This window comes from Trichogramma pretiosum, unplaced genomic scaffold (genome assembly GCF_000599845.2).
Source record: "Trichogramma pretiosum strain Unisexual culture from Peru unplaced genomic scaffold, Tpre_2.0 scaffold8, whole genome shotgun sequence".
Lineage (NCBI taxonomy): Eukaryota > Metazoa > Arthropoda > Insecta > Hymenoptera > Trichogrammatidae > Trichogramma > Trichogramma pretiosum.
In genome coordinates, this window is record NW_019641699.1 from 423,158 (window position 1) to 435,368 (window position 12,211).

General features: G+C 34.4%; 1 protein-coding gene across 1 annotated transcript in view; it reads left to right on the forward strand.

Moving 5' to 3' along the window:
* LOC106651188 (ATPase family AAA domain-containing protein 5-like) overlaps positions 1–12,211 on the forward strand; it is a 31,352-nt gene that overhangs the window by 3,731 nt on the left and 15,410 nt on the right. The window contains exons 2-3 of the mRNA XM_014369594.2: positions 2,152–2,224; positions 9,080–9,767. Coding sequence (XP_014225080.1) covers positions 2,152–2,224; positions 9,080–9,767 — 761 coding nt within the window. The remainder of the gene's footprint in view (positions 1–2,151; positions 2,225–9,079; positions 9,768–12,211) is intronic.

Sequence of the window (12,211 nt, forward strand, 5' to 3'; positions counted from 1 at the left end):
CCTCGCGTGAAATAGCTTCGAGCTACCGACCCCTCTCGTGTGGGACCTGCGATGGCCAGCGTGTGTGAGAGTGAGTCTGCCATCCTGGAGAGCATCAACATCTGGCTGCCTTCTCGTCTGCCCTCGCTATTTTTGCAGTCTTCGTCAGGCCCAATCAACCACCAATAAACCATGGAGTCAACGAATGTAAGTCTCTCGATTCTCTCATGCATATGCGCCATATTATTGTATTCTCAACACGCTCAGTCTCTCTCGGTCTTGTCCCCGCCTAGCCCAAACTCACGACCGTCGTATCTACCGAAATAGCCGCGGTGGCCTTTTGCCGTTGTTATAATTGTACGGGTGAATGTTTCGTGCCGAGCGAACAATTATCGCACATTTGTAATTCTTACCTTTCTTGTATTCTATATTCTCAGGCGTCACTACCGTGACTGGCGCTCTTTTTAATAAATAAGCCTAATTATTGATTACACATTACATGATCGCGTGGATTATTTTTGGCACACCTTTTCTTCGTTCCCCGTTACAGGACAACGGACATCTCGCCGGACAAGTTACTTGCCTCCTGAGGGTAAACTGTTACAATACCCTTTGCTATGGGTAATAACTTTATTATTTTTGAATTAATTTTTACTGTTGCTGTTTGAGGGGAGGAACATGAAATAAGTGTATAATGCTCGAGTGAGGTTCACACACAAGACTTTATTATAAACATAAAAACTTAATACTATTTGAAAAAAGCTTACAAACTATGACGGCAGAAGATCGGTGATTTTGATGCTGGCTCGCTGTCGGTCGGCGGAGTTGAACGGCTGGTGGTGGCTGCTGGTCGGTCGATGGTCACTGCTGCCTGGCTGATGGTGGCGGCTTGGCTAGTACAAGCTCGGATGCACCCTCACGAGCTTTACCGTTCGCGTAAACAATAAGTCGCTTCGACACTCGCGGCCGTATAATTACGGTTACAATTAAGCTAGTGCGCTGTTAATAATTTTCTACTACTTCCCGCGAAATACAAGTATATTTTATACGATGTTTAATAAATTGCGGAGTCTCTACTACAATATTCCAATCGTTTGTGCACAGAGCTTCGTCCTACTCAACAGTATATAATGATCTGCCCAGAGCTTCTCTCTACTCAATAACAGTAACTGATCTGCCCGAGGCCTAATTTTTACGCCGGTTATATACTAATTTATTCATGCATCTTTTCTGCGGAGGCACGTCTTGATTTTTTTCCCAAGTTGCGAAACTACAGGCTATTTCGTCACTTGTTGACTTGTTGTCTGTGCCGCCTTTTCGCTCGCGAGATCATGCGTCATGCGTGTTCGTCTGCCGGTCTAATTTGTATCGTTTTTAATTATTATATTTTAATTTTACAATACTTAATACTAGGTTATTGGTATATAACAGTACTTTACGATACAAGTGCCATAAGTAACACTTTTTAGCTCGGCTTAGTTTAGGACCCGAGCATAGCGAGGGTCCTTATAGCTGGGCCGAAAAGTGTCCCCATGGCACGAATATCATACAACATTTTATAACACTGTGCCAAGTTCACATTTATGCCCCCTTTCCCGAGCCATGAGTTGCACTTTCTGGTACCGCGAAGTGAGGTTAGCAAACGAACGTATGCGAGTGTGATGCGAACGCAGCGGTGCCAGAATGCGCGACTTATGCCACCGAAAAGCGTGCCATAAATGTGAACTTATGTTCCGTAGTGCTATAAAATTGTTTTTTTTTATAATCTGTGGTGCCCTTGAAATGACAAAAAAACAACAAAAAGTATTTGAACTTGAAAATTCACGCTGTTTTCAAATCTGTAAAAAAAATAGGGATTCCTACTTGTAAAATAGATTTTTGATTCGCTGTAGCTTTGAGGTCATGTTCAAGGTCAAATTCAAGGTCACCATTCCATTTCTCGTTGGAAAATACGTCGAACATTTATTACGCTTGCTGTGCAAGAGATTTCCATACTCTTATGACACCCTGAATATACATTGTGACTCAAACTCGATACAAGTTTGTTCAAGTTTGTTGTAAGTAATGGTCGTACAAGAATAAACATTGGTTTTAAAAACTTGATTTATTTTTGTACTTCAATTTCTGATCTCAACTAAAGATGATACTTTTTTATTTAATTTTTGATTTTAGGATACGCAATCAGTGGAAAATAATAATACCAGGTCATTTAAAAAATGTATAAAACCTGAAGATCAAACGATTGGTACGTATGTATAAATATTTATAAAGTTCGAATTATAAAAGGGAAAGTTTTTGATTGAGAAAATATGATTGAAATCCTCTTTGGTATTACATATTAATGTCCTGAACTTAAGGTTTTGAGTACTATTGACCAGGAACTTTAAAATATGTGCCGCTCTATCGGGGCATATACATTTTATCGAACCAAATTTAGAAAAACTTATTGATTCACAAACAAAGTTTTTGTAATAAAATCTACTTCTTTTCCTATTTCTTAAGTAGGACCGTACACGTACGCATAAAGAATGCAGCAATGGCAAATACATGAAACGACCTCATCATGTGCTGTCCGAAATAAGAGCTTCAGTAATGTTTATTATCAGTAACATGCCGGATTTTTTTTAGAATTTTCCGAGATGATTTTCCCAATTATAAAAAATCTAATTTCACAAAATCATCTAAAAAAGTTTTGAAGTAATAGATAAGTTTAGTTTAAGAGACCGGACCTAATAGATCTTATGTTTTCGGAGTCGCTGAATCCAAATCTGGTATCATTTGTTCTAGGACAAAAATATAAAAGTAGCTGTTTTTAATAGTATTACTTGCCCCGTTTATACTATTCAAAAGTGTTTCAAGCGCAGGTTATATTTTTTGAAAATTTTTATTTGGAAAAAGTGTAAGGAGCTCAGTTTACACTTTTCAAAAGTATTTTAAGCAAAGATTACACTTTTTGTAATGTGTCGCACTAGAAAAAGTGAACTTTTTCTGTTGTGATGAATTTCCAAAAAGTGTAATCTGTGCTTACAACAATTTTGGAAAGTGTAAACTGAGCTCCTTACACTTTTTCCAAATAAAAATTTTCAAAAAGTATAACCTGCACTCGAAACCCTTTTGAATAGTATAAACTGCGCAAGTTATACCACTATACAGTAATTTTTATACTTTTGGGTTTTCAGTGTACATAAAGGAGGGGTAGGTAGTAGCCACACGTAGGATGAGAGAAGCAGCCTTGCTAAAATGGGCGAATGCGGTTTGCCTTGATAATCGGTAGCAGCTATTCGCCTGCGTCAGTCAAGGTGGGGAAGCGCGAATCGACCGAAGCTTCACCTAGTGGCAAATGTATTTGGAGACTGTAAAGCATTAGATCATATGAAGTTCTACTGTTTTTCAAATATATTTCTATTAAAATCCAAAATTTCGGAAAATTAATGGCACCATTAGATTCCTCGTCAAATTTTACTTTGATAATGATTGTCAACTCGAAAAGTATGATTGTAAAATTATTGACAATATCGATTCGAAAAACAAAAATCATGTCGCCGTGAAGCGATACCTGTTTCACAGTCGTCGCGCAACTGTTCCATTCGAGTTTGTGAATAATTTTACAGTGATAGTTTTAAAGTGGATTATTATTATTCTTACAGTAAAATTTGATGAAGAATCGATCGATGCCATTATTATTTCAAAATTTTGCATATAAGTCAAGATATGATCGAAAAAGGGTACACCTCACCCATTTTTCGCGAATATTTCGGTAAATACGTTATGTCCCCAGCGTAAATTTAAAAAGAAATAAAGTACATAATAATGTTTTGAACTGTAATAAAAAGTAAAAAAGTGTAAAATAACATAAAATTCTGAAATAATAAGTTATTTATCTTAACCTATTAAGTCCCAAGAGGACGTTTTTGACACTTATTTCGGTCGCTGTATTTTTCATGAAAAAGGGGTCTGAAAAATATGCGAGTAGCCTGTTCTTATGTAAAATTTAATGCCCTTTTAGAATCTGTTGTTCAAGAATTTTTAACTCGACAACCATCAACTTTACGAAAAAAAGTTATAGAACAAAAAGTTTTTAAAATTGATCAAAAAACACTTGATTTTTTTCAGAATTTTTGGAACCATTTTTGGATTTTTGGGAAAATGGTCATATCCAAATATCCAAAAATCGCTCCGAAAATTCTGAGAAAAAATTCACACGTATTCTTTGATCAATTCGAAACACTTTTTGTTCTATAAAATTTTTCCCTCAAGTCCTTCGTTTTCGAGTTAAAAATTCTAGAAGTTTTTTTTCATTTTTTTCGCGTTCTGACCACCATTTTGTTTGTTTAAACATTAATTCTTCGAATCGGAACCCCTCTAACTTTTAGTTTAGACTTCGAGGACGCGATATTTGTACGAAAACCATGAGATTTTAAATGCTTTCCGTTTGGAAAATCAAAAAATAAAAAAATTTTTTTTTTCTAAATCACGCTTTTTTTTTGATAAAATCAACTATAACTTTTGACCTGATTTTTTTTCGAAAATCTGAGCTCAGATTCTAAAAGGGCATTAAATTGTACATAAGAACAGGCTACTTGCATATTTTTTAGACCCCTTTTTCATGAAAAATGCAGCGACCGAAATAAGTGTCAAAAAACGTCCTCTTGGGACTTAATGGGTTAAGGTGACTAACCTGTGTTAAAAGCTTAAATTCAGCTTCAGCTAAAAATAGCAATATGAATCGAAATAGTGAAATTTTTTTTTTGTGATAGTAAAATATGTTCATTCTAAACCAGATTGACCAAAATACTTCTACCCAAGCTCTGAAATACCAATTACATCACTTTTTTCATAAGACGAAATATTGTGTTATAAATCACTTGCCGCATGATCTTGAAAAGAGTTTTTCATCAATATTGATCTATGGAGTCTCAAAATCTTCAGAAAAGTACCCTCATCCACCTAAGCGGAGCAGAATTTTAAAAATTGCGTACAACTTTATATAGGCTATATCGCGTCAACTGTCCCCCCTCTTGGTTCAGAGTTGTTATTTGATTTTTCATATTTTATTCTGCTTCCCAAGGGTGAGTATAAAAAAATTATTGAATCATGACTTTTTATGTAAAATTTGATAAGGAATTCCAATTTGATGTCAAAGATCATTTTTATAACCTCCAAGTATCTTAATTTCTAAAATTCAGCCTTAGTGCCAAAAATAAACATGTCCGTGTCCAGCGATATGGCCAATATTGTAATATGTTCATCGATACACCAAAATACAACTTCTGATAAATTTTGGTCATCGGCAGACAAACAGAATTCATTATTGAGCATCATACACTGCCGTTCAATCACTTTTGCCATACCTAAGTAAAAAATGAGTAAACTTCAAAACGTCATATCTCAGTCAATAAAAGTTGTATCAAGATTTTTAAACCACCATTTGAAAGGTCTTTTTAAGTCCTTTCTAACCATATATATTAGCATTAGGATTATTTATTTACTTACTTATTTTCGTTAACAATTAACAAGTAAAAATAAAAGTTTTTCTGGTCTTTGCTTTTTCTGCTGTCAGTTTAGTAAGAAGACTCGTAGAAGCATTCTGATCCCATCAATTGGTAGTTTTTGTCAAGACCTTTAAATCCCTTTCAAATTAAATTGTCCTACGCGCATTCCTCGCAAAGATACGATGGTTTAACTGTAGAGCAATAATTGTTTTTAAATTTTCAAATTATTTTTCATTTATATGTACATGGCTTTGTAAATGAGATGGAAAAACACTTTAGTTCCAAAACATGTTTGTTTTTGTATGTTGGATAAGAATTACTTGTTATGGATGAGATTCTTGAAATATTCATGGTTTGGACTCATCAAAATTTTAAAATTTAAAAAAATATTGGGGTCCAGTAAACGGCCGTATCTTTGCGAATAAGGCCCGTAGGACCCTTTTTAAAAAAAGGATTTAAAGGTCTTGAAAAAACCTACAAATCTATGGGCTCAGAATGTTTCTACGAGTCTTCTTACTAAACTCATAGCAGACATAGCAAAGATCAGAAAAACTTTTTCTTTTGACTTATTAATTGTTAACGACAATTAGTAAAAAAATGAATAATCCTGATACTGATATATATGGTTAGAAAGAGCTTGAAAAGACCTTTCAAATGGTGGTTTCAAAATCTTGATACGACTTTTATTGACTGAGATATGACGTTTTGAAGTTTACTCATTTTTTACTTAGGTATGGCAAAAATGATTGAACGGCAGTGTATGTGTCAATAAAACATGGTTTTTCTCTAATTTTCCTCTATTCTTGACTCATATCATGTTCAATAATAAAGTTTGTTTGTCTGCCGATGACCAAAATTTATCAGAAGTGGTATTTTGATGTATTGATAAACATACTACAATATTGGCCATATCGCTGAACATGTTTATTTTTGGCACTGAGGCTGAATTTTAGAAATTAACGTATTTGGAGGTTATGAACATGATATTTAAAATCTAATTTGAATTCCTCATCAAATCTTACATAAAAAGTCATGTTTCAATAATTTTTTCATATTCACCCTTGGGAAGCAGAATAAAATATGAAAAATCAAATCAAAAAAAGGGGGGACAGTTGACACGGTATAGCCCATATACACGCCAAAATGTGCCAATTTTTAAGAAAATTAGTATTTTATCAACACAAGAGAAACAAACTTTTTTTTCAAACTCTGCTTCGCTTAAGGGCTAACAGGGGGCTTAATTATTTATCATTTTTCAATTACAGTACTAAGCTATAAAAGTGAGAAAAAAATGTTTTTGTTCAATAACACAAATGATAACCCTTTTCAATAGCCTATTTGAAAGTATTTTGTCAAGTTAGATACTTAGAAACAATTGAGTACAATAATGAGGGTATTGGTCATCACCGCAAGCTATACGCATATCTAAGCTACCTGTCGTAGAAATCCAAGATCAAGCATTCAGGTAAAGGAGCCTACGTAGTTTCATTTTGTTCGATAGTCAATTGGCCATGGTCGCCACCAAAAGCTAGCCATAAGATGAACTGTAGCTACTCCTGTGTACATTTTTCTAGAATTTAGTATTCATTTTTTATCATTTCCCATAAATTAATTTCACTTTGCTATATGTACAAGTAGCTACAGTTCATCTTATGGCTAGCTTTTGGTTGCGACCATGGCCAATGGCTATCGAACAAAATGAAACTACATAGGCTCCTTTACCTGAATGCTTGATCTTGGATTTCTACGACAGGTAGCTTAGATATGCGTATAGCTTGCGTTGATGACCAATACCCTCATTATTGTACTCAATTGTTTCTAAGTATCTAACTTGACAAAATACTTTCAAATAGGCTATTGAAAAGGGTTATCATTTGTGTTATTGAAAAAAAACATTTTTTTTACTTTTACAACCTAATACTGTAATTGAAAAATGATAAATAATTAAGCCCCCTGTTAGCCCTTAAGTGGATGAGAATTTCGAATTAACGAAGTTCGAATTGACGAAGTAAAAGAGAGGCCAAATTAAATAAAGTTCGAATTATAGAAAAACGCAGGTATTTTTATTTATTTAATATGTAAACACAATTCTAAGTAAAATAAGAAGTCATTTTAGATTGAACTAACAGCTTTTTTTTTATAAAAAAGGATTCAACTTTTTGCATTGCAAAAAATAAATCATCAGAAACTTCTTCATCACAAGACTCGATGAAATCTTTCGATCCTTCAAACTTTTCGATCGCTTCACTGGATGTAGGAATGATTTTCCTGGTACTTTTTTCTGCTTCTTCTTAATTAAAACATTTCTTATTTAAAACATCAGCAATTATTTCTTGCTCACTTAATACTCCAAATATTGATACATTATCATCAACAGAAACATATTCTTCCCAATCCCAATTTTCATCAATTTCTTCAATTATCTGTACGAACGGTTCAAATGTAATTGTAAATCCAACCTTTCCGAAACTATGACAGATCGTTGCTTTGACAGTTCGAAATCACTGGGGATTGGCTGTTTTGCCAATCATTAGCAACGGAAGTTTTTCACTTCTATCCATATTGGCGCCAACAAGAATTAAAACTCGCTTTTTATTGTGTCTACCATCAAAACATGGTTGACCTTTGAAATCGTACGTTTTTGATGGAAGGCCCTTGTAAAACAATCCTGTTTCATCTTCATTAAAAATATTTGTTGGCTCGTATTCTTTTAAAATTTGATCGAGCGAAATCATCCAAGAGTGTAGTTAACTTTTTTTGACTCTTATTGCACCCGAGGGCCCCATGCTGTAGTAAACGTCCCTTCTCCTCTTCAGCAGACGACAAAACCTTAATCGGACCATAAAAATTATCATTTTCTCGGGTAAATATTACAATAATTAGCACGTCAACATGTATTATTTAATATACTAATCAAAAGCTTATACTTTCAACTTTATATTATCAGTTTTTTGAAGAGCTGTATAATATATTTTGAAAGTTATTCAACAAGAAGCGTTCAAAAGTAGATGTGCGCCCATATACACGCTGTGTTAAAAAGTCAATTTTCGATGACTTTATTCTCGAAAATTAGCATGGCAACAGGGTCTAATATTTTGCAGGGAGATTGTTCAATTACTCATTAATGTTTTTCCAAAATTGCAAGACCCTATATGAAAAACAGTTTCGGTAAACCTTTTTACCCGACATGTCAGGTATGGTGTCCACAAATTTACAGTTATATGGATTAGTAAAGACGTTTTGTATCTTCAACTCTCGCTAATATTGAAAAAAAAGACAAAGTAGAATTTTTCATATTGGTTTTAAAACGTGTAAATCGCAATCTCACTGAAATTTAAAAAAACTTTTTAAATCTAAATACTTTTTTCTACGAGGTATTTGAGAGTAGGTATTCAATTATGAAAATATCGGGTTTATATGAAAGATAATAAATGTTAGAATAATTTAAAATAATTATAATGATGTTAAAAACATTAAATAATCTCCTAGTTCAATCTAGTCGATGATGATGATTTTAAGCACTTTGATCGCTGATATAAGCAACTTTTAAATTTAATATATTGCATATAGTTTAAACAAAATTTAATCATATTAAAAATTACTTCCAGAAATCAAATTTCAGAGTGATGATAAATCCATTTATTATTCGTCAAGTAGTAGTTTGATTAATAATTTTAATACGAAGGAAGGTTTCGAAAAAGAAATCAAATCAAGTCTATTTTCTAAATTCAGTCACATTGAATCAAATTCTCATAAAAAACAGAACTTAGATATATTATACCAAAATCACTCACTTGATTCCATGAAAAAAAGCAAAAGATGTGTTAGTGTAGTTAATCATGAATTCGCAAGTAACTACAAATTTTCAGAGAAAATGTGGATTAAATTAAGAGAAAAGAAGACCATATTTGTTATGAGTCACGATGGACAAGTAGATAGTTGCTCGAAAACCATGAACTCAGAGATTATTCAACAAAAAAATAAATTTATCAGAAAAGAGAAAAATTCGAATGAAACCCTAAAATCAATTTCTAATGACTTATGGATCAAGAAGTATAGACCATCGAATAGTTCAACAATAATTGGTAATAATGAGGCCATTTTGAAATTAAAAACATGGCTAAACACCTGGAATTACCACCAAAATAAATTAAATGAAAGCAGTAGCGATGAATTCCATATTAATAATCATGAGGAACGTAGCTTCCCTCCGAATACTGTTGCGATACTGAAAGGACCTCATGGCTGTGGTAAATCATCTAGCGTTTATGCTATCGCAGATGAACTTGAATATAGGTTAGTAACACCCACTTTCGAAATAATTTTTGAGTATGTTTATATTTATTATTATTTATATTTATTAAACTTTCTTTATCATTACAAAGCTCTATGCCGCATGAATCTGAGTAGAAACGTTGACCATTCTTGATCCTAGAGGTCTTCAAATTGTTCTAATACCATTCTCTTCCGAAGTCTAACAGAATTTCAAGAAAAATCTAGAAATTTTTTTTTAAAACTAAAATACTCAAAAAAATGTCAAATTAGCTTCTTTCAAGACTTATTGCCACTTTTTGGGAATGGTAGATTGAATAAATAATGTAATCAAACTTAAGTGGAAGAGAATCCTTTTACATAAATTCAAAGACCTCTAGGTCAAAGGCTCCTTTCCGATTCATGCGGCGAAGAGCTTTGCAATGATAAGTAAGTTTTCCTGCGCGCACTGGACTCATTTAAATAATAAAAAGTACTAGAAACATGTTTTCTGATGTAAAAAGACTTGAAAAAACATAATTTTACATCAAAAACCTAAAATTCAATTTTTACATTTCATTTTCATTTTTTCAATTCATAAAATAATAGAGGATTTAACACAGGCGTGACCCCTTTAATGTCGTTAAGGGCTATCTATACACACTCACAAGGAGAGCTTTTCATGGGCCTTAGGGCCCATTTTTTAGAGGATTTTCCACATTATACAAAATCTTTGTAATTTTCTATATCCATATAGAAGTTGTAAGGAAGTAGTCCAGCACAGGGTCCGACGGTACTCCTTCCTTGTATAATATATCCTAAAATTCCTTCCGCCCGAGAGAGAGCTTGGAAATAAGCGAGCCTAGTGGTATTGCGGATCGGCGCCAATTTATCGATAAGCGCCGAATTTGCAGAGAGAGAGAGCCGTGATCAACGCTACGTGCGTAGACGGGTCTTGCGCGTGCTGCCTTATGAGCAGGAGAAAGCCTGTCAAGTGGAAAGGGAGGCCTATGATGACTGACGAGCCGACGAGGAGTTGATGAAGTGAACACTCTGTGTTGGACCTCGCGTGAAATAGCTTCGAGCTACCGACCCCTCTCGTGTGGGACCTGCGATGGCCAGCGTGTGTGAGAGTGAGTCTGCCATCCTGGAGAGCATCAACATCTGGCTACCTTCTCGTCTGCCCTCGCTATTTTCGCAGTCTTCGTCGGGCCCAATCAACCACCAATAAACCATAGAGTCAACGAATGTAAGTCGCCTATATCTCTCTCGCGTAATGCGCCATAACTATCTCTGTTCGTTACGCTCGATCTCTCTCGGTCTTGTCTCCGCCTAGCCCAAACTCACGACCGTCGTATCTGCCGCTCTAGCCGAGGTGGCCTAATCGCGTGTGTACATTGTACCGGAGTAAACCTATATGTCAATTGCGTGTTGAAGCCCAATAACTAATCGTCGATTTCTTGAATGTAATAGATATAATCAGGCGTCACACTCGTGACTGGCGCCTTTTCTAATAATAAATTAAGCCTTGTTATATTTTTGCCTTTTACATGATCGAGTAAGTTATTTCGACACCCCGTTTATTCCGTTTACAGCAACGCAAGATTTCGCCGGATCATTCGCTTGCATCCCGAGGGCGAACGGTTACAAAGTACTTAAACGAAAAAATGCAACGATTAAAAGTTTTAAAATTTTTCAAAGAATCTGCTTGAATTTATCCAGAATTTTCGGGACCATCTATCACCTCATTCAAGAGGCCCAAATTTAACGCCTTTTTAATAGATTTTAGGATTTCTTAAAGAGAGTGGTAGATGGTTCCAAAAATTCTGAAAAAATTCAAGCAGATTCTTTGATAAATTTTAAAACTTTTGATCGTTGCATTTTTTCGCTTAAGTACTTCTATATCGATATAGAAAATAACAAAGATTTTTTTATAATGTGGAAAATCCTCTACAAAATGGGCCCTAAGTCCCATGAGATCAAACTAATCACAAGGACCTTAAGTATTGGGTACCAGGAAACCGCAAAAAAATTTTGAAGCAAATCCATGACCCGGACATGAAAAGCTCTCCTTGGCAGTCGGTAACACCATGATATCAAGCAATTTATGTTAAATTTGAAAAATTGAGACTGTCATTCGCCAATTCTCGAGTGGACGCACATTTCTAACACACTTATTAACATTGTGGTCGAGTTTTATCCAATTTCATGCCCTATTGAAGGAGAAAAACGGAAACTACGAATAATCATGTTCTATAAATCTGTGAACGAGATACGTAGTTTTCATTTTTTTCTTCGATAATGCATGAAATTGGAGGAAACTCAACCAAAATGTTAATAAGTATATTAGAAATGTGCGTCCACTCGAGAATTGTCGCATGACACTCACAATTTTTCAGATTTAACATAAATTGCTTGATATCATGGTGTTACCGACTGAGTGTGTATAGAGGGCCCTTAACAATAAATTAAAAATCTTAACTCTGGAA